Source organism: Lepidochelys kempii, chromosome 11 (assembly GCF_965140265.1).
Source record: "Lepidochelys kempii isolate rLepKem1 chromosome 11, rLepKem1.hap2, whole genome shotgun sequence".
NCBI classification, from domain to species: domain Eukaryota; kingdom Metazoa; phylum Chordata; order Testudines; family Cheloniidae; genus Lepidochelys; species Lepidochelys kempii.
Genome location: NC_133266.1, coordinates 21,497,519 through 21,523,340, shown reverse-complemented (window position 1 = coordinate 21,523,340; position 25,822 = coordinate 21,497,519). Strand labels below are relative to the sequence as shown.

The 25,822-nt window shown below is 39.6% G+C and overlaps 1 protein-coding gene across 12 annotated transcripts in view; it reads left to right on the top strand.

Annotated features, from left to right (window-relative positions):
* LRP1B (LDL receptor related protein 1B) overlaps positions 1–25,822 on the top strand; it is a 1,327,274-nt gene that overhangs the window by 791,604 nt on the left and 509,848 nt on the right. For 9 of the 12 annotated variants that reach the window (XM_073305381.1, XM_073305376.1, XM_073305380.1 and 6 more), the window contains 5 exons: positions 302–382; positions 1,373–1,540; positions 5,580–5,762; positions 20,653–20,697; positions 24,095–24,295. In XM_073305381.1, coding sequence (XP_073161482.1) covers positions 302–382; positions 1,373–1,540; positions 5,580–5,762; positions 20,653–20,697; positions 24,095–24,295 — 678 coding nt within the window. The remainder of the gene's footprint in view (positions 1–301; positions 383–1,372; positions 1,541–5,579; positions 5,763–20,652; positions 20,698–24,094; positions 24,296–25,822) is intronic. The other 3 variants (XM_073305382.1, XM_073305377.1, XM_073305383.1) reach the window with 2 other exon arrangements.

Genomic DNA, 25,822 nt, shown 5'->3' with positions numbered 1-25,822 from the left:
AAGAAAACTGGTTTAGCTGGTAAAACTCCGTAGTGTCTGTTTGCTCTGATAGCACTACAGCATTTACTGATTGTCCTTCAGCAGCACATGACTAACCTTCCCTTCTAGTAACTAGGAGACACTCATTTAAAAGATGTTGAAATTATCTTCCTGAAGCAATGGCCACTTCAATAAGTGATTTAATGATTCTCCTTTGCCTTTGTGCATGTATGCGGGAGGGGACACAAATAACTGGGATACAAATTAAATCTGGTATAGTCATTAACACATTTCATGTTGGATGCCTTCATATCCTTTGCAGAATTCCCAACCTGTGAACCACTAACTCAATTTATATGCAAAAATGGAAGATGTGTTAGTAGCAAATGGCACTGTGACTCAGGCAAGTACCAAATGTTCAGTATTCTAAACTGATTTAATTAAGGGGCTGGGGGTACTTTTGATAAAAATACTCATTTCCTACTGGGACTAGAGTAAATCCAGCTTGTAGCCCTGCATAAAATAAACGTAATGGCTTTATTTTACTGATTTAAGATTAAAGGTTGTGAAACCTGGGAGAATGCAGTAGAAATAAGAATTGCTCTTGGCGTTAAACCTGGAACATCATTGCAAATATACTGAATTATATTAGACTAGAATGCAATATGAGACAATATTTGGTAATAAGAATGACCAAGAATCAGAGCATTTCCTTAAAATAAAATGATCAGTGGAATGTATATTTGGCTGGACAAGTGTGCAAAGTGAGCTTTAGTGTTTAATGCAGTATCTTTCCCTTTCTTGGGAATCACAATCACAGATTATAGGAATCATCAGACAGTATAGAAGTAAGGAAGCCCATTTCAACCCCCTTTTGATGAATTAATTATTGTCTTTTTTCTCCAGCTATCTGTTTCTAAATGTGTAATGAGAGCCTTTCCCTTGTGTTATTTTAAAAGGCTAATTCTGATCTGAGATTTTCATTTTGGCCTTAAGTTCTCTGAAACGGTTATCTGCAGCCCATTCATCAGTCTAATGCATGACTTTGTTGTGAATAAAACTAAGGTCTTGTCTTTACCAAAACACAAGTCTTTACACCCAATTGCATAAAAGGGCCACCTTATATAGCTAAGACAGGACAGGGAATTGCTCGTAATGACATAACTGGTTTTGGTATGATCCAGCAGAGAAAGCAATATATAGAACTTTAACATACTGGCTATCACTTCTCTGTTTTCTTCTCAAGGACACTGTAGATACGAAAACGGTGAACGCAGCATTGTTGCATCCATTTATTAACGTTTCTCATGAGCGTCAGGCTTCTATTCAGATTTTGCACCATTTAAAGCTGGTCTGGTGCTCTTTTTCTCATGTTGACTCTGAATGTTCACAGATGATGACTGTGGCGATGGAAGTGATGAGTTGGGTTGTGTTCACTCATGCGCCAGTAATCAGTACAGATGCTCCACTGGCAGATGCATACCAAGTCATTGGGCTTGTGATGGTGACAATGACTGTGGAGACTTCAGTGATGAAACCAAAGCAAACTGCCCCAAAGAAGGTTGGCTATTTTAATACTGTGATAAAGATTTGGTCTAAATGAATAGTGAACTTTCTCATCCATTGGAAAAGTGAAAGTTGTTTAAATTGTTGGTGGCAGAAAACAGATATTTAAGATGTGATACCCTTCTTAAAGTGAAGGAGGACTCGTGGCACCTTAGAGACTAACCACTTTATTTGAGCATAAGCTTTCGTGAGCTACAGCTCACTTCATCGGATGCATACTGTGGTGATTCAAACAGGATATAAAGGGGATAGGGAGTTAAGCCCTGGATAGCTCAAAGGACAAATCTTAGGGACAGCCAAACAGGCAGGCTGAAGATTTTGTAGTGTTTTTGTTTCTAGAGTAAAACTGAACTCTAGGAAGGAGTAATACTCTCTCTCTCAATTATCCTTTACAGGTAACAGGAGAGAGAAAAATAGTGCCAATCAATTAAACAAACAAAAACCTACCTTCTCACTGGGGAATGGCATGACCAAATTTGCTTTCCTAGGTAGCTGCCTTGTTTGCCTATGGCTAGAGCAGCCTCTGCTGAAACAAATCCAGCACAATGTTGATAGTTTTACTTCATTGGATTACACTGTACATGATTCTTGTCCTTTTAATAGAGACAGGTGTTTCCTGGATCAAGATACACTAGGCAAAGTAACATTGCTTAAGTTAGCACGTTAATATCTGCAAGTATTTTTACACAACAGTTTAGCTCAATATAATATTAAAATAATAAGAATTTCCTATAATTTCCATTTTACCAAAGAATAATCCCTACAATTTCTTGTACTCAGTATTTCTTTCTTATTCAAAACCAATCAACTAAACAAAAAACCGTAGCTATGCTTTACAATGAAAACACATCTGATCTCCAATTTACAGTAGTCATTCTTTTGTTCCTACTGTTTGGTTTACTAAAAAGGCAACATCTACTGCCTTGTGCGGCAATTTAACAAAATGAGCACATGTGGTGAATTTCTTAATTTTTCAATAAAAATTAAAGGAAAGCTTCTATTATTATGTCATTAGTGACAGTATTGACTTTCTGCTGTGACTTGTGATGTAGCAAGTTTCCAAATTAATTTGATTACGTACTAAGATTTAATTCTCCAATCACAAACTACTCTGAAACCTCCAAATGTATAAAACCAGGGAAATATAGTTAAAATACTGTAGAAACATATTTGATCTCAAATACAAAGGATATCACAAAAATCTATCTTTATTGTGTCATTGTAATTAAACTTTGTGTTATTTGCAATATTTTCTATAGTCTGAATAATTTTACCATAAAGTAAAATATGGCTGTATTGTAAAGTTGAGTTTTGTGTGATGCCCAATCTACCTACAGTTAAAATGGGAGCTATCACTATGTTTTGAAGTTTTTATCCTGTTGCCCATATATAGGGGAATATAAGGTAAGACAAACATAATATTTTAGATATAAAAACAATATTACTCAATAAAAGAGAAAATCAACAGAATATGTATGTTCCACTAGAAACCCTGAACCAAGTTTGTAAAGAAAGTGAGGATAAACATTGCACTAAACAGGCCCCAAATTTTATAATTCTATGATGTTTTTCTTAGCTAAAGTGAGGAATGAAAACCTGGATATATTCGCTGTTATAGCCCTGTCATTTTGTATCATCCGCTTAAATGAATTTTGAATAATTTTATTTGCACATCAGTTGGGTTCAAATCATGGAATTAAACCTCAGCAATGAGGCTTTATTATTTTGACATAACATTAACTTTAATTTAGTTTTCCTGTTTGTACTCATGTAATAAATTTTATCTTTCTAAATCTAGTTCAGAGCAAAGGTATGAAAAATGTTTACAATTTTTAGTTAGTGGTAAGAACCTTGTGGAACTGTGAACACATTCAGCTGCCCTTAGGTTTAATGGGAAACAGCAGAAAGGCTTGAGCATGCCTCTGGAGGCACTCGGTATGCTTGAGCTTCCAGGTACTTTGTAAACAAAAACTGTAAATAGTTGTAGTCAAATTTATTCCCAACTGCTATAATGCATATCATTTTTTAATGGAGAGTAAAACATATTTCTGGTTTGGAAAACTCCCTTATATGGTTGTGGAAATTTTTAATGCTGTGCATCATGACCTCTTCTTAAAATTAAAACAGAAAATTATTCAGCTGCTTTTAACCTGATTCCTTCATCTTTATTAAAACAACAGTTAATTATCAAAACACTGTGAATTATTAAAAAGGAACTTGTATTTCTTCAAGTAATATACCTATGGGTACTCCACTTCAGGTGCACCTTTGATTGGAGGCTTTCTGTGTCATTGCCCATTCAGTCCTCACCTGACCTTAGCTATTGTTGCAACCTGTACTGAGGGTATATAGCGCAGAGACTCATGAACTGCCCCCAGATGGTCCTCAACTGCTTCAGCCTGAGATGGAGCATCTTGTGGTGCCTGCTTTTTACCTTATTTACCTTTAGGGAATAGCTTTATTAGTTTCACAGTTGTTATTTTTAGGTTTTTAGTTAGCCTTTTAGCTCTTACTAATTTTAGTAGTTTTAGTAGTGTTATTTTTGGGAGGAATATTTCTTTGGGAGACTCCTGTTCTCTCCCCCCACCCCTGCCCCCACACCCAGTATCCCCCCTCTCTGGGGTCTCTTCTTTTTCAGGGAGTCTATCCTTGGATTATGCCTATATCCTTTTGTCATAAATATAAAGGAAGGGTAAACACCTTTAAAATCCCTCCTGGCCAGAGGAAAAACCCTTTCACCTGTAAAGGGTTAAGAAGCTAGGATAACCTCGCTGGCACCTGACCACAATGACCAATGCGGACAGAAGATACTTTCAAAGCTGGAGGGGGGGAAAAACAAAGGGTCTGGCGGGCGGGGCTGGTTTATTTACCTGCTGTGTCCACAGGTTCGGCCAATCGCAGCTCCCACTGGCCGTGGTTTGCCGTTCCAGGCCAATGTGGGCTGTGGGAAGTGGCAGCCAGCACCCTCGGCCCGCACCATTTCCTGCACCCCCCATTGGCATGGAGCAGTGAACCGCAACCAGTGGGAGCTGCAATCAGCCAAACCTGCGAACGGAGCAGGTAAACAAACTGGCCCAGCGTGCCAGGGGGGTTACCCTGGCGGGCGGCATGGCAAAAGTTGCCGATCCCTGTACTAGGCCAATGCAAGATTAAAACTAGATATGTCAGCTTGTGAGCTGAGGATTTCACTGTGCTGCAGAAGAATCCTCATCTTTCTTATTAAAGCAGCTTTAAATCCCTTTTGGGCGGATCTAGCTGTGCAAAGGGGGCTTATCTATGACCAGGGATCTGGCCCCTTCTCCTGAAAACCACCTGAAAATAAATGCCTGCAAACTTTCTTATTAAATTTTAGATGTACTTAAATGTGATGTCTTCTTGGGCTCTGAATTCAGGGTTCCATATTGTAAACATTCTCTAATTGAGCAATTTCCATATTTCTTTTCAACATTTCAGCGAAGACTTTCAAAAGTGAGCAGTGATATTTTGGGAGCCACTGGTACTGGGTGTTCAGAAATTAAGTCACCCAGAATCACTAGATGCATTTAGATATCTTGGCCTTCATTCCTCTGATTACTGTAGAGCTGATTTCCCTAACCATTTACTGTGGGATGAAACAATTTGGAAATGAAAGGATCAACCAAAGCCCTAAAGCTCATGATCCCTAAAGACTTATTTTATAAACTTGTGGTCCATGCTCATAACATATTTTGTAGACTCAGTAATTCCATTTGTTTTAATTAAATTGCTGGTTATACATGCACTCTGTGTTTTTCTTTCTCTGACGATATGTGTAACTTTTTCTTTAGGTATACGGTGTGATAGAGGAGATACTTATTTCAGTTAAAAAAAACAACAACACTGGCTGTTCCTGTTATTCTGCACAAATTGCCAAATTTAACTGAGCAAACGAGACAGCTGTACTGCTGTGTTTATATAAACTAGTTTCTTCATATATAACTGTAGATAGAAAAAACAAACATTGTGAACAAGCTATTCACTATAGTTAATCTTGTCTCTTGATTATTTTATCTAAGAAACTCCCTCTCCTGGAGGATGCAATGAGAAAGAATTTCAGTGTAACCCCGATGGGAATTGTGTTCCTGTGTTGTGGCGCTGCGATGGAGAAAAGGATTGTGAAGATGGCAGTGATGAAAAGGGCTGTAATGGAACTATACGCTTGTGCGATGAGAGAACCAAGTTTTCCTGCAAGAATACAGGTACATTATTTTTTCCTCCAATTCAATTGTTTCTTTCTCAAGGCCATTTAAAATAAAACTTTTTTATTATTTGTATGACAGTAGTGTCCACAATATGCTACATGCTATACAGACATACATAGTAGGAATACACCATCCCTATTCTGAAGAAGTTACAATTTAAAAAGTTCAAACCAACAAAACTAAAATCAACAAACAAAACTAAATGGTGAAGGGCTGGTGAAAGGGATACAACTTACACAGAACAGTGTCAATCCTGCAGAGACATTCAGGTGCTTAAGTATGTGGGTAGTTCTATTAAAGGCCTCAACACACTTCCTTGCATGGCTCCATTAGCATTCTCTAGATAATGACTTTGGGCACTGTGGAGAGAGATGGGGCTGTGCCTAAGATGGTCTTTCTTCTAAGTAACTGGGTACGGAGGATCAGAACAGTGGCTCACCCGTCCATCGCTCTCCATGTTCCATCCAGCATTGCTGGCTGGACACTCAGGGAGGATTATTACTTCATCCTGTTAGGAGCTGTTACTTCATCCTGTTCGAACCTACTGCCCTCATCCCAACCAGGAGCAACAGAGGAACTGTGTCTTATGGGGTATCTCAGAGGTAGGATGCGCTCCTGTGGGGGCTGACATGCCTGCATAATTTGCATTCCTCAGCGTTAAGAAAAGGGGTACTTGTGGCACCTTAGAGACTAACCAATTTATTTGAGCATGAGCTTTCGTGAGCTACAGCTCATTTCATCGGATGCACACTGTGGAAACTGCAGAAGACATTATATGCACAGAGGCCATGAAACAATACCTCCTCCCACCCCACTCTCCTGCTGATAATAGCTTATCTAAAGTGTTCATCAAGTTGGGCCATTTCCAGCACAAATCCAGGTTTTCTCACCCTCCGCCCCCCCCCCCCGCCCCCCCCACACACAAACTCACTCTCCTGCTGGTAATAGCCCATCCAAAGTGACCACTCTCTTTAAAATGTGTATGATAATCAAGGTGGGCCATTTCCAGCACAAATCCAGGTTTTCTCACTCCCTCACCCCCCTCCAAAAACCACACACACAAACTCACTCTCCTGCTGGTAATAGCTCATCCAAAGCGACCACTCTCCCTACAATGTACATGATAATCAAGGTGGGCCATTTCAAGCACAAATACAGGTTTTCTCACCCCCCCACCCCCATACACACACAAACTCACTCTCCTGCTGGTAATAGCTCATCCAAAGTGACCACTCTCCCTACAATGTGTATGAAAAACAAGGTGGGCCATTTCCAGCACAAATCCAGGTTTTCTCACTCCCCACACCCCCCCTTTTCCACACGCACAAACTCACTCTCCTGCTGGGAATAGCTCATCCAAACTGACCACTCTCCTTACAATGTGCATGATAATCAAGGTGGGCCATTTCCAGCATAAATCCAAGTTTAACCAGAACGTCGGTGCGGGGGGGGGGGGGTAGAAAAAAACAAGGGGAAATAGGCTACCTTGCATAATGACTTAGCCACTCCCAGTCTCTATTTAAGCCTAAATTAATAGTATCCAATTTGCAAATGAATTCCAATTCAGCAGTTTCTCGCTGGAGTCTGGATTTGAAGTTTTTTTGTTGTAAGATAGCGACCTTCACGTCTGTGATTGCGTGACCAGAGAGATTGAAGTGTTCTCCGACTGGTTTATGAATGTTATAATTCTTGACATCTGATTTGTGTCCATTTATTCTTTTATGTAGACATTGTCCAGTTTGACCAATGTACATGGCAGAGGGGCATTGCTTGCAGATGATGGCATATATCACATTGGTGGATGTGCAGGTGAACGAGCCTCTGATAGTGTGGCTGATGTTATTAGGCCCTTTGATGGTGTCCCCCAAATAGATATGTGGGCACAGTTGGCAACGGGCTTTGTTGCAAGGATAGGTTCCTGGGTTAGTGGTTCTGTTGTGTGGTATGTGGTTGTTGGTGAGTATTTGCTTCAGGTTGGGGGGCTGTCTGTAGGCAAGGACTGGCCTGTCTCCCAAGATTTGTGAGAGTGTCGGGTCATCCTTCAGGATGGGTTGTAGATCCTTAATAATGCGTTGGAGGGGTTTTAGTTGGGGGCTGAAGGTGACGGCTAGTGGCATTCTGTTATTTTCTTTGTTAGGCCTGTCCTGTAGTAGGGGACTTCTGGGAACTCTTCTGGCTCTATCAATCTGTTTCTTCACTTCCGCAGGTGGGTATTGTAGTTGTAAGAATGCTTGATAGAGATCTTGTAGGTGTTTGTCTCTGTCTGAGGGGTTGGAGCAAATGCGGTTGTATCGCAGAGCTTGGCTGTAGATGATGGATCGTGTGGTGTGGTCAGGGTGAAAGCTGGAGGCATGTAGGTAGGAATAGCGGTCAGTAGGTTTCCGGTATAGGGTGGTGTTTATGTGACCATTGTTTATTAGCACTGTAGTGTCCAGGAAGTGGATCTCTTGTGTGGACTGGACCAAGCTGAGGTTGATGGTGGGATGGACATTGTTGAAATCATGGTGGAATTCCTCAAGGGCTTCTTTTCCATGGGTCCAGATGATGAAGATGTCATCAATATAGCGCAAGTAGAGTAGGGGCGTTAGGGGACGAGAGCTGAGGAAGCGTTGTTCTAATTCAGCCATAAAAATGTTGGCATACTGTGGGGCCATGCGGGTACCCATAGCAGTGCCGCTGATCTGAAGGTATACATTGTCCCCAAATGTAAAATAGTTATGGGTAAGGACAAAGTCACAAAGTTCAGCCACCAGGTTAGCCGTGACATTATCGGGGATAGTGTTCTTGACGGTTTGTAGTCCATCTTTGTGTGGAATGTTGGTGTAGAGGGCTTCTACATCCATAGTGGCCAAGATGGTGTTATCAGGAAGATCACCGATGGATTGTAGTTTCCTCAGGAAGTCAGTGGTGTCTCGAAGGTAGCTGGGAGTGCTGATAGCATAGGGCCTGAGGAGGGAGTCTACATAGCCAGACAATCCTGCTGTCAGGGTGCCAATGCCTGAGATGATGGGGCGCCCAGCATTTCCAGGTTTATGGATCTTGAGTAGTAGATAGAATATCCCAGGTCGGGGTTCCAGGGGTGTGTCTGTGCGGATTTGATCTTGTGCTTTTTCAGGAAGTTTCTTGAGCAAATGCTGTAGTTGCTTTTGGTAACTCTCAGTGGGATCAGAGGGTAATGGCTTGTAGAGAGTGGTGTTGGAGAGCTGCCGAGCAGCCTCTTGTTCATATTCCGATCTATTCATGACGACAACAGCACCTCCTTTGTCAGCCTTTTTGATTATGATGTCAGAGTTGTTTCTGAGGCTGTGGATGGCATTGTGTTCTGCACGGCTGAGGTTATGGGGCAAGTGATGCTGCTTTTCCACAATTTCAGCCCGTGCACGTCGGCGGAAAAGCAGTCTATGTAGAAGTCCAGTCTGCTGTTTCGACCTTCAAGAGGAGTCCACCTAGAATCCTTCTTTTTGTAATTTGGTAGGGAGGCCTCTGTGGATTAGTATGTTGTTCAGAGGTATTTTGGAAATATTCCTTGAGTCAGAGATGTCGAAAATAGGATTCTAGGTCACCACAGAACTGTATCATGTTCGTGGGGGTGGAGGGGCAGAAGGAGAGGCCCCGAGATAAGACAGCTGCTTCTGCTGGGCTGAGAGTATAGTTGGATAGGTTAACAATATTGCTGGGTGGGTTGAGGGAACCATTGCTGTGGCCCCTTGTAGCATGTAGTAGTTTAGAAAGTTTAGTGTCCTTTTTCTTTTGTAGAGAAGCAAAGTGTGAGTTGTAAATGGCTTGTCTAGTTTTAGTAAAATCCAGCCAAGAGGAAGTTTCTGTGGAAGGTTGTTTTTTTATGAGAGTATCCATTTTTGAGAGCTCATTCTTAATCTTTCCCTGTTTGCTGTAGAGGATGTTGATCAGGTGATTCCGCAGTTTCTTTGAGAGCGTGTGGCACAAGCTGTCAGCATAGTCTGTGTGGTATGTAGATTGTAATGGATTTTTTACCTTCAGTCCTTTTGGTACAATGTCCATCTGTTTGCATTTGGAAAGGAAGATGATGTCTGTCTGTATCTGTATAAGTTTTCATGCAGTTGATAGATTTCCACTCCATACGGCTAAATGCAGTGCCTTGCATAATGACAGGTTTCAGAGTAACAGCCGTGTTAGTCTGTATTCGCAAAAAGAAAAGGAGTACCCTCCGCCCCCCCCCACACAAACTCACTCTCCTGCTGGCAATAGCTCATCCAGTTAGTCTCTAAGGTGCCACAAGTACTCCTCTCCTTACAATGTGCATGATAAACAAGGTGGGCCATTTCCAGCATAAATCCAAGTTTAACCAGAACGTCGGTGGGGGGAGGGTGGTTAGAAAAAAACAAGGGGAAATAGGCTACCTTGCATAATGACTTAGCCACTCCCAGTCTCTATTTAAGCCTAAATTAATAGTATCCAATTTGCAAATGAATTCCAATTCAGCAGTTTCTCGCTGGAGTCTGGATTTGAAGTTTTTTTGTTGTAAGATAGCGACCTTCACGTCTGTGATTGCGTGACCAGAGAGATTGAAGTGTTCTCCGACTGGTTTATGAATGTTATAATTCTTGACATCTGATTTGTGTCCATTTATTCTTTTACGTAGAGATTGTCCAGTTTGACCAATGTACATGGCAGAGGGGCATTGCTGGCACATGATGGCATATATCACATTGGTGGATGTGCAGGTGAACGAGCCTCTGATAGTGTGGCTGATGTTATTAGGCCCTTTGATGGTGTCCCTCAAATAGATATGTGGGCACAGTTGGCAACGGGCTTTGTTGCAAGGATAGGTTCCTGGGTTAGTGGTTCTGTTGTGTGGTATGTGGTTGTTGGTGAGTATTTGCTTCAGGTTGGGGGGCTGTCTGTAGGCAAGGACTGGCCTGTCTCCCAAGATTTGTGAGAGTGTCGGGTCATCCTTCAGGATGGGTTGTAGATCCTTAATAATGCGTTGGAGGGGTTTTAGTTGGGGGCTGAAGGTGACGGCTAGTGGCGTTCTGTTATTTTCTTTGTTAGGCCTGTCCTGTAGTAGGTAACTTCTGGGAACTCATCTGGCTCTATCAATCTGTGTGTGTGGGGGCGGAGGGTGAGAAAACCTGGATTTGTTTTGGAAATGGCCCAACTTGATGAACACTTTAGATAAGCTATTACCAGCAGGAGAGTGGGGTGGGAGGAGGTATTGTTTCATGGTCTCTGTGCATATTATGTGTTCTGCAGTTTCCACAGTATGCATCCGATGAAATGAGCTGTAGCTCACGAAAGCTCATGCTCAAATAAATTGGTTAGTCTCTAAGGTGCCACAAGTACTCCTTTTCTTTTTGCGAATACAGACTAACATGGCTGTTACTCTGAAACCATTCCTCAGCATTGCGCCTAGGATTTTAGTTCTTTTTGAGCAGGTCCTTAATCCTGAACTATCTGTGTTATTGTTCCAGAGGATGATTTTTTGTGGGGGTTACTAAATCTGCTAGTCTGTTTTAACTATGGTCTTCTGGGGACTGATCTCAGAGATATTGATTGAATTGACAGAGAAGAATGGACTGTGATTAAGTGGAGTATATGCTTATTACTAGGCACAGAGCTGTTTGGTAATGTTGGGAGTGGGAGACTCAGTATAACACAGTCCGCCATTCCACTCAAAGAAACTGGTTACAGGTTTCAGTATCTTTTCCCACAGCATTGTGTCTGTTTTGAAATATTAACATTCTATTGAAATAGCTTAATTGAGGTATTTTATTATTTCTATTGCTGCCAATTAAATGCTCTAAATAAAAGATAAAAATGCTGTGAGCAAGCAAACACTGTGGAAACTACATGGCCATGGGGTGTTGAGAGATGCAACATGTCTTAAACATGCCTGCTGGCCACAATTAAGCATGTTAAATAAAACCCTGAAAGCAGACAAGGCTGTAAGTGGTATTTGAGCCCACTGCTGGCAGGCACTTCCGTTTTACGAGCAGGCATTTTAAACAATAACAAATATACAATTATACAGTAATTCACAGTGACTTTACATCTTTTAATTCGTGGGTATGATGTAACTCTGATTTGGGAGTGTGTACAACTTATGAGTTCTAGATCATGTGTATGAAGTTATTATAAAATACTGTATATGTTGGAATGTCTCTGTGCATTTGAAATTCACCATTTGCTAACATTGCCTTTAGCATGGTAACCATCAGCCTAGGGACAATGAAGAGCCCTAGGGACAAAGAAGAGTCATTAAATTTAACAGCTGTGCTCTGACTGTACAATAGGTATGTGAAAGATAGTTCCAGAGTTAGAAAACCAGTGTGACCAAATGTCGCTGCATGGGGGTGCTGAAGTGGAGAGTGGAAAATTCCCAAACAGGACAGTGAGACAGAGATGATAAAGCAGGCGTTTAAAAAGATCTCAGGGGGAAGGATTTGGGGGGGCAGGAAGCTTTAGGCAGAAGAGGGGACAATACAGGCATGGTTTGTATGGGGTTGAGGAGCTGTGGTAGTTATGATAATAAACTTAAATAAAGTCCAATATTTGTAAATTGCTTGTTTTGAATTCCAAGCAGTATCCATGGTTCGTATGCTTTAAACACATGGACATAATACCACCACTTTTATATTTATGTCATTTAATTGTGTAGGCCTAGTCTCTAGTAAATAAATTAAACTATTAAATACCCTAGGATATTTGTAGAAGACATTGCATCCACATACAGAAACATCCCATACAGTCTGCAAAACAGTTCACAGATGTTCTAATAACCAGTTACAATAGACTATTTTTCCAGCAGGCTTTCCTGTTAAAGCTTACCTAGTTTAATGACATTGTGGATGTAGAAAAGGTGAAATAGTTCAAATAGTCTTCTCACTACTGTCCTACACTGCACTGATGACCTTGCTGAATCTCTCAGCATGAACTGCTTCTGAGAGCTGAAGTGGGAATTGTGGGAGAGAGAGTATTGTGACTAAAGAGTTAGGGATAGCTCTGATGTGCACAGAGGTAAAACTTAAACTGATTTAGTCTGGCTAATGTGACTGAACTAAACTGTGTGCCTAGACCTGTTCAATACAACCAGTTCAATTACAAATGGCTTAGATCTCTAGTATAGACAAGATGTTATAGAACTTTTTAGTTCCCTCAGCTCTGGTCTTTTAAAAAAGAAATCCCAAAAGACTAGAACTAAATTTAATTGTTTATTTTTTAAAAAAAATCTTGACCACTATTTTTGAGGTATTAAGGGAGCGTTTTAATATGATTTTTTCTGTCTTCTATTTTAGGATTTTAAAGGATTCAATTTTAACTTGGTATTGTTCTCTATTTCTAGGGGTTGATTCCATGCAACCTCTACTTTCAATGTTTTATAGCACTCACGTGGTGTTTGTTTCATGAGTCTGGACTGTCAATTTCCTCACTTTTTGTATATATAAAACTACATATATGAGAAATTTAAATTACTGTATGGGATGTTATGTCACATTGAAAAAATGTAGCTCCTTTTCTGTCATTGTTTATCCTGGAACTACTACTTCTTACCCAATTATAAATTCCATAAATGGGTGTTTTACTATGATCTGACTAAATTCCTGACTAAAGCTTGGTCATACTAATGTGTCAGTGAAGTCTTTAAACAAGCAAACAATAAAGAGGCAGTTCAGCCAATTTAAGTGGATTATTCATAGTGCTGGGGGAACATCCAAAGATTTGCCTCAGGGAAGTGAGAGCTTTCCTAAGTAGCTTGATTCCAATACATGGAAATTCACTAGGGAATTTAGTTTGAGGTATGACTCTTCCACTAGCTCTAAAATACTACACATAATAATACATACTTCTTGTCTAGTAGTGCACAGCTGATGCTTGCCCGGAGAAAGCACTGATACACTTTCTTTGGCTTATTTTTAGTCATGGTATAAAAATAATGGTTTTCAAGATTACATAAGCAGCAAGTGTAAAATGTGGTGTGTGTGTGGTGTGTGTGTGTGTGTGTGTGTGTGTGCATCAAAGTAAAAAGTTAAATGTATTTCTAGTTCACAGTCCATGCTTTTGCTTGCATTTCCCATCGAACTAACTACATGCAAATATATTGAAATAGAATAAGGAAAATGGATTGACAGTGACACAGAATTGAAACTATAGCATGTAAGTAAAACATATTAAAATCAGGGTGGATTGATTTAAATCAAGGCAGTTTTAAATCATGGTTTAAATAAGCATTTCTATTTGAACTTCAGTTATTTTCTAAAGAAAGATGCAGTCTCATTGGTTGATATAACCATTAAAACATGTTATTAAAACATGTTGATTTACCACTAATAGAGCCCTTACAATGAATTTGGCACAGCTTTTTGCTACCAAGGAGGGTACTTTATTATTATATACATTTATTTAAGCAATAATATAGCTTAATTGTTAAAGTATGTTTGTCATTTATCTAATGTTTAAAGATACTTTGAAACAAAACAAAACCTGATCTAGAGCATTTTTCTCAGGAATAGTCCAATTAAAGAAGTAAGTCACCATTGTATCTATCTTTATGGAATCCATTTCAAAGCTGCTATTGCAAGTTTTCTTAATTTGGGAACACAATATATCTTTAAAGCAAATGATAAACCCAGAGATAGTTAGAAAATAGATATTTTAATTAGCATTTTAGTATCCAGTCTTTAAGACCTTTGTAACATCTGAATAGGAGTAGTGTTCACATCCAGCCCCATTCAAAAGTATTTTAATGTTGTATAGATACTGGATTATATTTAATCTGGAGCTGCAGCATAATGTTGGGCTGAGATTCAGACTGATATGTAATCCCCTTTAGGTTTTCTTTTAAATTTACTGCCATTTGGCTTTTTGAACTATGTACAGAAATCAGGTCCTAAATGTATTTTTAAAAAAAGTTAATTACGTCATCTCAACAAAATAATTAAAACATTGCTCTTAGTGACTATACTTTAATAAGGAATACAACTATGTGAAATCAATAAAAAACTGGTATCTGTTATTAGAAACTTTAATTAATCTCAAAATTAGATAAAAAGGGAGATACTAATAGAGGAAGCATAAGTCATGCCATGGCAGATCCAATCACTGGTCCATCAAATCCAGTTCCTGTCTCTGGTAGTGTGTAATTTCCTCAGTGCAATGTCAGTCATCCCACCTTATGCATTCAGCCATTTGTATAGTGCTGAACCTGGGATGGGATCTGAGCAGTTTACATTATGAATCATGACATTTGAATGCTCTCACTTTACATATGTAACTGTTTGGTTTCAATCCTGCTGCCAATGATCCTAAGGAATTTTTGGCATTGACTTTGGGAACAGGATCAGACCTGTTGTTACTGGTCATGCAGTTATATACACTTAAAAAAACCCAAACTTTCAGTAGAACTTTTGTCTTAAAACACAAATATCCCATCTAGAAGTGCTATTGTTTTCTCTGGATTTTTCCCGTTCAGTTTGCTCCTTAGTTAATTACCTTGTAGGCTTTTAAAATTAAAAAATCACTTTGGGGCATGTTTCCCAAACTTTTAGAGGTCAGCCACTTATTTCAAATGTCAGCTTTACTAGTCTTTCATTTATCTTCATTTATGTGTATACACATACACACACAATCCTTGCAGTGTGGTGCTAGAGAAGAGAACTTGGCGATAGAGGGCATAACCTTCAGCAAGTTACTTTAGTGGGGATGCACTGGTGTAACCAAACGCAGAACTCAAACCATAATTTCTCTTTATTCTCACTGGACTTTAAACCTTTCTTTAATTGTGTAATAAGAAACCATGTAAATAGGTACTATTATCTTCCTGATTAAATTGAATGAACACTGAAATATGAGAAAACAAAAGCTGGTGCACTTAAAGACGATGAGCACTGAAAACTCTCATTGACTTTAAAGAGGATTGTGAGCACTCAGCTTCTCTCAGGCCTTATAAGGAAAAGCAAATGTTAAATGAAAATACTTGTAAGATAAAATCTTGAACCTGTATAGAAACACCATACTGCTGGGACTCCAGGTTTTATACTTTTTGGAGGGGGTGGCAAAAGCATCTGTCTGGAAGTCGTCATTCTGTGGTAAACCCATGGTATTGCCCTTGGAAATCCCTGCAGGAGTTGATTCTGACACTTTAAGCCTTAATTTTTGCTTTATACTTTTCCTTGGAGAGACAACTATGGAATCAGTGGCACTATCATTCTGGAGGGAGCCATGTTTCCAGAGTATTGGAGAGCCATGTATGGAAAAATAGAGAGGCCAGCCCTTTGTGCAAATATCTTAAAATGCATTGGATTTTCTGACCAATGGTAGTGCAACTGAATGATGTTGATGGTGAGAGAGGTTGATGTGCAGCCTGCTCTCTTTGCGTGCCGACAAATCCCTTAACCAAAATGAAAGATGTATCAGGAACGAGAGTTCCCACATTGACGCAGAGATTCCAGAATAAATGTTCTTGTTTCATGGCTTATTCTCGGGAAGGGGGTGATAAACAGCTGCAAAATTTTGTGGAGCTTCTTGAATGATGGTTAGTGCAAGAATGGGTTTTGGTAGAAGGTGTTGGGTAGCCCCTTGTGTTCCCCACATCCACTGCTGCTGACTTAGAGGAAAATCAGCATCTTTTTTTCACCATCAAGAAATTTGACAAATATTGCTGCACAAAAACTTGTCACTTCTGCACTGGGGCCACTGAATGGGGGAAACTGGGGCAGCTGGTCTATTGGTAGGGGGGTGAAGCTGATGGGTTGTGGGAATCAGAGGATGTGTATTAATAGCCAGAATCTTCTCTTCCCATCTTTTCTCGGGCTGCTAAAGCCCTGCTTTATTGTCTGGTGGCCTGGAGGAGCAACTGTAGGGAGTTCCCTGCTACCTGTCCACAACTCAGCTGAATGCCTGACACTTAAGTTGGACTGTGGTTAGGTATGACAAGGCTGCAGGAATGTGTCAGATGAGATGCATGTCACTTGGCAGCTTTGAGTGATATATAGCCCAGTATTTCTTATATAATTAACCAAATGGTAAGGAAAACACATGCTAGGTGAATAGATTCAAATTTGAAAGTCCTTCTTTAAGGCCAATAATTTGATCTTTGAGGGTGGAGCAATGCTAATTTTTCTAGAAAGCTGGAATTCTTTTCATAGTAGCACAGGTAAAAAAGACAATGAAATTGAGTAAGAAAAAAATATAAAGAACTAATTTATTTGCATTCATTAATAAATATTAAATATTTGGAGTTGGATATACCAGTTACAGTTTATCCCAATAGATTTTTACCTTTCATGTCCATACCTTATGCTGCAAGTAGAAAAAAAATCTAACTAATCTTGGTCATATTACAAGGGTACCCCTCTCATAAGGTTGAGGTATTATTGAACGTAGTATTCTGTATCATTTAGTTTAACATTTTTTTTACACTGTCCTTTCCCTCTTCATCCATCTTCAACTACGTTTTATTGTCAGTGCTATTTTGATGAACACCCTTTAATAGTGAGTCACCTCTTTGCCTCCTTAAAATATACCATGTTATTGAGGGAATACTGATTGAACTCCATAATTACATTATTATAGTTGGTGCCGGTTGTGTCACCTGTAGTTAAAGCTGCCCAATACTTTTTACATAATAAGACTGTTTTAAGTTGTTTATAACTTTGCTAAGCTTTAACCGCTTGGGTTGATATATATAGTCTCAGGGACATGCCTTTTGCTTTCCTTGTGGAAATTCAACCAAACTATCTATTGTTTGTACCAGGCATGTTGTACCTCAGGGGCTGAGCAGGATTTTCCCTTCAATTGCTTCTCCCAAATGCTGTAGTGTCTGACACATGAACTGACAGCAGGGACACTGTCTCTCTTAAGCTTTTGATGCCATTATGTATAATATGGTGTCAAGGTTCCTTCTCCACTCTGAACTCTAGGGTACAGATGTGGGGACCTGCATGAAAGATCCCCTAAGCTTATTCTTACCAGCTTAGGTTAAAAACTTCCCCAAGGTACAAACTTTGCCTTGTCCTTGAACCCTATGCTGCCACAACCAAGCGTGTTAAACAAAGAACAGGGAAAGAGCCCACTTGGAGATGTCTTCCCCAAAATATCCCCCCAAGCACTACACTCCCTTTCCTGGGGAAGGCTTGATAAAAATCCTCACCAATTTGTACAGGTGAACACAGACCCAAACTCTTGGATCTTAAGAACAATGAAAAATCAATCAGGTTCTTAAAAGAAGAACTTTAATTAAAGAAAAGGTGAAAGAATCACCTCTGTAAAATCAGGATGGTAAATATCTTACAGGGTAATCAGATTCAAAACATAGAGAATCCCTCTAGGCAAAACCTTAAGTTACAAAAAAGACACAAAAACGGGAATATACATTCCATTCAGCACAGCGTATTTTACCAGCCATTAAACAAAAGGAAATCTAACGCATTTCTAGCTAGATTACTTACTAATTTAACAGAGTTTCTGAGACTGCATTCCTGATCTGTTCCTGGCAAAAGCTTCACACAGAGAGACAGACCCTTTGTTCCCCCCCTCCAGATTTGAAAGTGTCTTGTCTCCTCATTGGTCATTTTGGTCAGGTGCCAGCGAGGTTATTTTAGCTTCTTAATCCTTTACAGGTGAAAGGGTTTTGCCTCTGGCAGGGAGGGATTTTATAGCACTGTATACAGAAAGGTGGTTACCCTTCCTTTTATTTTTATGACATATGGGGAGAGAGAGCGAGAGAGTGGAAGCAGCCTGATCAGAATGCAGAGGAGACAAGAGCTGGATGTGGGGAGGAAGGGGCAGCAGAGAGAATAATTTGGGACAGGTACCTCAGTGGGTGAGACAGGAACTGCCTGGGCAAAGATACTGGCACTGGGATGTAGAAATGGAGACAGCTGGGAGACTGGACTGGCTGGTAAGGAGTTTCAGAGGCAGAGAGGAGACTGGTAATGTGGGAACTGAGGTTGGAGACTGAAGGAAGATACTGGCAAGGAGACTGGGCCTAGGACAGTGCTAGGCTGAGCTGGGGAGAATACTGGGCTGAGGAATCAGGGATGAGAGTTGGGAAAAGGCTACTACTGGGACAAGGACAGGTTGGAGGGGATGGGGGAAGAAGATCTGTGACCACTAGAGCAATCCTTTCCAGAACCTGGAATTGAGCCCTAATTTGCTCTATTTCGATGTTCTACGGAGAGTTAGTACATATCTAGGAAATTCACTTCCAAAGAGTGTGTCTCATCCTGCTCTAGTGGCTGATCCACCTAGAGAATAACAGCCTACTACTGCTACCAGTTACTCTGTTAGCTTAAGTGGCAGAGGTCTGTGCAGATGGCCTATAGATATCCACCCTGCTAATGACCCCTGTGAGTTTCAATATGGTTTCACATAATTATTTTTTCAGTTGGCTTTTTTTTTTAAATTAAAAAAATGTCAACATTGCAAAGTCAAGTGCTGCTGGCTCTTAATGGTGATTTCCTCTGAGTACCCAGCTTGAAACACTGGGGAAAAAATAGTATGTGATGATATAATTAAATGATCATAGAATATCAGGGTTGGAAGGGACCTCAGGAGGTCATCTAGTCCAACCCCCTGCTCAAAAGCAGGACCCATCCCCAATTAAATCATCCCAGCCAGGGCTTTGTCAAGCCTGACCTTAAAAACTTCTAAGGAAGGAGATTCCACCACCTCCCTAGGCAACACATTCCAGTGTTTCACCACCCTCAAACTGAAGTAAAGTTGAACAGGCAACCTTACTGCTGGCATTTCCTAACTTTTCAACCATAACATTTTGTAATATATATTTTTGTGTGTAATTATTATTTATACTACAGTAGTATAAGCATCCAAACGCCACAGTCAGACTGGGGCATAATCTTTTAGATGGTGATATAGAACACATTGTTCTTTCTGTGATCTGCAATAATAGTTATCCCATTTGGGAATTGAAATGGCCTCTCCTGGCGTAATAGCCAAGAGGCACACTTGATGTGGGTGAACAAATTGTTGCTTTTGGGAAAGCCTTTAAATAACAATATTGCTCTCTCCTCCCACTCTCCTTGAAATGAAGTAGGTTAAAATGACTACATGGAAATAAATAAGATGACCCATTGCAGTCATTAATAAAGCCTGCTCCTGATGAGCTGGGGGGAGAAAACACTCCCTAATTTCAATGGGAACCTCTAGTGTAGAATGGGAGGATACCAGTATTTTAGATACTAGTAGAAAACTGTCATCTTGCAGTTCAATAGACAATACAACCAAAGGCTTCCTATGCTCCACATACCGAACAGTATGTAAATGTTAAGTCTCTGTTTAGGATTGCTAATTTTCATAGACAATCAAAACCACGAGAAAATGCATTTTGATCAAGCTTTCCAGCATACCTATGCCTATTATTTGAGGCCTTTTTATTGCGTACATTGCAGACAATACATCTATCTTCATGTATATAAGAGATATGGAAATCAGTAGATATATGCATATGAATTGATGCAGCTCTTGTACTAGAAAAGGTGTCTGGAAAATAAAAAATGTATTTCTCATGCTAGGGCAATAATTTGAAATCATGACATCAATATAGACATAAATATGTGTGCCTCATTTAAATCTGGACAAAATTAATTTGTTCACATAAGTATATTCTTTTATTTAATAAGATATGTCAAACCTATCATAGTTGAAGAGGAATCCTGTGTTATAGAATATATCTTCTTTTCATTAACATGAAAAAAAGTCAAGCAAACAGGTTTGTTCTTTAAGCGGCTGTATCTATAAAACAGATTGAAATAGAGGTTAGAGGCTGTACTGGAATCAACATCAATTTACTTTGGGATATGGCCAATTTGCATGGCACAAACATTTTCCATTATTTTCTTTGCTGCTTCTGTCTTTGTGATGGTATTTAAATTCCAGTGTTCTTTTCAAGGTAAAGATGAAGATGGAAGTTCTCTAGAAGCACTTTTGATTGAATGTACGTATTTAAGTTTATGCATACAACTTTGTTTCCTGGTTGCTCTAACTTATTTATTCTTTACTTGTGTAACTGTAAGTGAGTAGGTAGAAACAAAGTTGTCCATTTTTTCAGTTTGGGAGGAATAAGGATTACAGTTCCCTTTGTTGTCAGTGGAATGATGGATGTGCTTTGGGCTCCAACTTGGAAGATGCTGAGCGTTTTTATGAGGTGCACTGCACCCTGAACTTCCATTAAAATCAATAGGAATTGGAGGTGCTCAGCACCTTTCAAAAGTGCTCAGCGTCTTCCAGATCCAGCTCCTAATTCTTTGTACTCTATACTGTTACCCCACAGTGAAATATCCCCTTGGTAATGTACCTTTTGCCATGCTCTTTTATGTGTAATTCAGGATTGGTAAGCATAAATAAATATTAAATTGCTTTTAAATGTATGGGTATTTTAATATTTTGGGGTTATTCCTATTTAGTACAGGATGTTCATGCGTGCTTTATGTGTAGTTTTATAACATTTAAATGGTGGGTCTTTCACCATTTGCACAAGGTCTCACAGGAAGTCTGTAGCAGAGCTGGAAATTGAAGCCAGAACTCCTGAATCCCAGTCTGGTGCCTTAATCATAAGACTGACTCTCATTGTATTTTGCTATTTATGGTTGTGGTCTTGGCAAAAACCCGGAAGATCAGAGGAAAACAAACATGAACTCAATTCTTTTCAAACCTCAAGAAAGATCAGATTTAGTATAATCCAATTTTTAAGTGAAAGTATGAATTTGTTCTTATATCATCTGAATTAGTTTGCCGCTGCCTAATATACATTATGGTATACATTCATACAGAGTACTGTGCTGTAAGTTGATGAGCAGAAAACACCAGCTAAGGAAGGTAAAATAATGCCCAAACTGCAGTTCAATCCAAAGTCCTTTACCCAAGGCCAGCTTTATTATCACGAAAGGATTTAAAATGAGCAAATCACTTGATCCCAGCCATCAAAGGCCATTCTAGTTTTTAGCAAACTGGGAGGAGAGGACATAACCTTCTCTCTGAGTAACCTTTCCTGATTATTGTGTGGGCCTCTTGCCACATCCCCACAGAGATTGTCTCAAGCCTTATCTTCTTGAGACTGAGCCAGGAGTATTTCTTTATACAGCTTTCAACAGGTAGTCCCATGATACGTAGTCAGCTGACCCATTCCCATTATGTGCCCTTTCTGAAGACTACAACTCCCAACAATGAGCAGCCTTAAAGGAGCTATGTCCCTGTAACAGATGTGCTGCCTGCCCTTGCAGACCAGTGCTCTGTTACATGTGTGTTAGTAAAAGTTTTGACTGTTAAAAATATTTATTTGAAAATACAAACTGATGATGAGAAGTATTTAAAATATTTGGGGCCAGAGGTGGGAGGTGCCTGTTCCCCTCTCCCGTCAACTCTGAAAGTCCCTCTGCATGACTAGTCCATGTACTGTGGTGGGGATAGAGAGAGAGGAGTTTCCTGGCAGAAAGAAGGAGGAACCTGGGATGGTGGCATTGTCTCAATAAAGAACTACAATTCCTAAGCACATTACCAGCTTTAATGCTTGTCTGACTAGCATAAACACCATTAAAAGGAGATTGAAATGTGCTGATGAATAGTTGGAGACAGTGGCATCAGAGCTTGATGGCAACTGTCAGCATGTGTGAACAATTGTGGGGGATCTCTTTTTGGCATGGATTTGTATAGATGCGGGTTTTTACCCCAAGTGACTCCACTTCCACAGCCATATACTTCTGAGAGGTTACAAACCCTATCTCTATCAGCAGACAATGCTGCAACTGTAACATTTCTAACATACACGTGTAGCATAAACTGGAGTACACTTTTCCCTTGTGTAGTCATTTCCAGTGAAGGAAATGAGTTGGGTATTGCCTATTTAAAACTTTGTGAAAGTGTTTCATTTGCTAGAAATGTTTCATTTAAAGTTAATTTCAGTGATGTCACCCCATGGAGGGTTCGGCTCTGGCAGCTCTGTCTCAAGTTCAACAGAGTTCTCTCTGCTTGCATTAGATGTAGAACTCATAGGAACACATGAAACCATAGGCCAGTGACACAAGAACAATCACAAGAACAAGGTCCACTATCTTTTATCATTTTTATTAAAGTTACCAACAAAGTTATGAATGTCACAGCACATACAACTCCTAGATATATCCATTCAGTTACAGCTACAAACATATTCTCATCCTCCTAGACAGTGTTAGAGACTGATGGCTCTCTCATGGATTGACCATCCGTACAGGGATGGTTCCTGCTGGAGTTCTCCCATAGGAAGCTCAATTTTCCCACTTTGGGCACCCCCTTTTTTATAATGTAATTCTGTCTATACCTATGTTCTGCACATGTGCATGGAAGTGTCAGCCCTCTTTTTTCCCTTATTGGTCTGTGTCCCCTAGAAACATAAGGGATCCCAAATGCTATGGGTTGTATAGGTTCTCTTTATTCTCGTTAGCGTTGACGTACAACTTGTATCCTGTGCTAAGGCACATGTTGGAAACAGATGTGCCTCTACAGCATTTTTATTATTTAAAATTAATCTTCCAGCTAATTTTTTGCAATATTATCATTTGGTACCACTTTCCTCATAATCTTAGGGCATCGGGTTATTATTTGGTCACTAACTTATGACAGCATTTTTTATCTCCAAAGCCTAAATTAGGTAAGCTAGAATCTGGAAGGCCTCACCCTACAGGTCTTGTGTTTCAGCCTTTCTGACGTAGATATCTAATAAATTATCAATCTAAGTACTGATCAATTTTATACTTCTATAATCCAACAGTTTAACTCTATTTAACATACAATAATTATATATATCATGTTCATTAATCGTAACATCACACAATACATGGATAATAAACTAAAATCATTGGCTAAAATTTGAAGTATGATTACTGCTTTGGCATTATATGGAAACATATTGTATATAATTATTAGACTATTTTTGTTCATGGTAACTGCTAGTTTAAGTCAGTGTCAGATTGGGATCTTGCTCTTACTAGGGCTGAGTGGGGGTGGAGAGAAAAGAAAATGGGGAGGAAAGCAGGAGAAGAAATATTGTAACAATTTTGGGCAACCTATACAACTGTAATTCAGTATATTTTACTTAGGTTGCATAGCTGCCTGCATGCAGTTTCATTGAACATAGAACCTATTAGGTTTGACATTGGTCAAGAAATTGAGACTGCCTATTTAGATGTAGATGACTTAAAATACAAAGCTGAGCTTGTTTAGAGCCTTTCTGTTAATTTAGAAAGAGAGACCATTAATGCTAAAATGTAATAAGACAGTAGATTTCTCTGTAATGTTACCATAGGTTTTCCTATGTTTATTTTCAGTCTGATTTCTTGTGTTTGTCTCTTTTCTCCAAGGGAGATGCATTAGCAAAGCGTGGCTATGTGATGGAGATATTGATTGTGACGATCAGTCTGATGAGGATAATTGCGAGAGCTATATGTGTGGACCACCAAAATATCCTTGTGCTAACGATACCTCCATCTGCCTACAGCCTGAGAAGCTCTGTAATGGGAGAAGAGATTGTCCTGATGGATCTGATGAAGGCGACCTCTGTGGTATTTTCTTTTTAGGCGCACTCACATCTATAAAGCATTCAAAATTATTTTGTTTCCCTAATACCACTTGATGTTTTCTGTTTCCATCTTCCCTTTCTAAAGAATCTTATGTTAGCAGGGTATTTAAATTTTCTCACGAGTAGTTTGTGCATTTTATTTTAATGTCCATGTTGTGCTTGAAATTGTATCAAGCCTCTCCAAAATGAAGCATGGTGAACAACATAGGTTCTCTAATCTAAGAACCTATCTTTTAATCTCTTAAAACATCCCTTACAAGGTACATGGTTGTAGCCATAAGCAGTTGGAAAGCTCTCTTACACATATAAGAACACCTGTACTTAAGTGTGCCTATAATACTGTCACACAACACAAACTTAACCACTGTTGAATTAGATCACTACTTAGATGGGAGGGTTTGTCATCCCCCCCCACCCCCCCGAAACATATTAGTATGCTGCAAAAAAATTGTGGGGTGTGTTTTTTTTAATTATTCCACAGGTGTCATTCTTTCTTCTAAGTCAGTACTGAAGATTTGACATTGCATGTTATTAAGATGCACTATGCTCATCCTTTAGATGAAATGTAAAAAGAGGACTGTTCTGGCGAGCATACTCTATCATGCTGTCCAATATTATCTCACTGTTTCCTTGTACTCCACCATTAGTCTTTCTGAATCCATCTGGTCTTTCTTATTTTATACTTAGTTTTCCTTTTTTGGGGCAGGGACTGCCTTTTTGTTCAGTGTTTGTACAGTGCCCAGCATAATGATGTCCTGCTCTGTGATTAGGGCTTCTAGGCAATACTGTAATATATATAATAAATAATGGAATGGCTGAAAGGTAGGAAAGGAGAGGTGATTACAGGAGTAGAGGTTTTTATGTCCTCAGGTGGACAACTCCTTGTTAATGCTCTAGTAAAATTTCTTTGGCTTGAGAGACAAGGCACATAATGATCTCATTAAGTCCCAGTGATAATAACCCCTGTAGGACCCATATATGCTGCCAGAGCACCACATAAGAGTCAGGATCGGCCCCCATATATTTATTGTATTGTACTGTATTGCTGAATTTAATAAACCATTCATAGCACTTTTTATAGACCTCAATTAGGCCTTCGATTCAGTGCATTGAGCAGGTTTGGGAGATCTGATGAGGCAACCAGGAAGTTTGTGGGATCTGGGAAAGTAGTGTCATTGATAAAAGAGCTCTATAAAGGAATAGAAATCTGTGTTTGAGTGAATGGCAGTTTCACAGCATGGTTTCCTATCTACATGGGAGTTGGGCAAGGCAACGCTCTGCACCATCGTTGGTCAATATTAGCATTAATTAGTTGATTGGTAAGCTTGAGGAGGCAGCTGTAGGTGGTTTTGAGCAGAATGCCATTCTGCTTTGAGATCTCTAATATGCTGATGACACTCTGTTGTTGACTCAATCTGGTGAATTGCTGAAGCTGATGGCTGATCTAGTTGAGCAAGAAGCAACACACTTTGGACTTTATGAATCTGGATAAAACTAAATCCCTGACCAT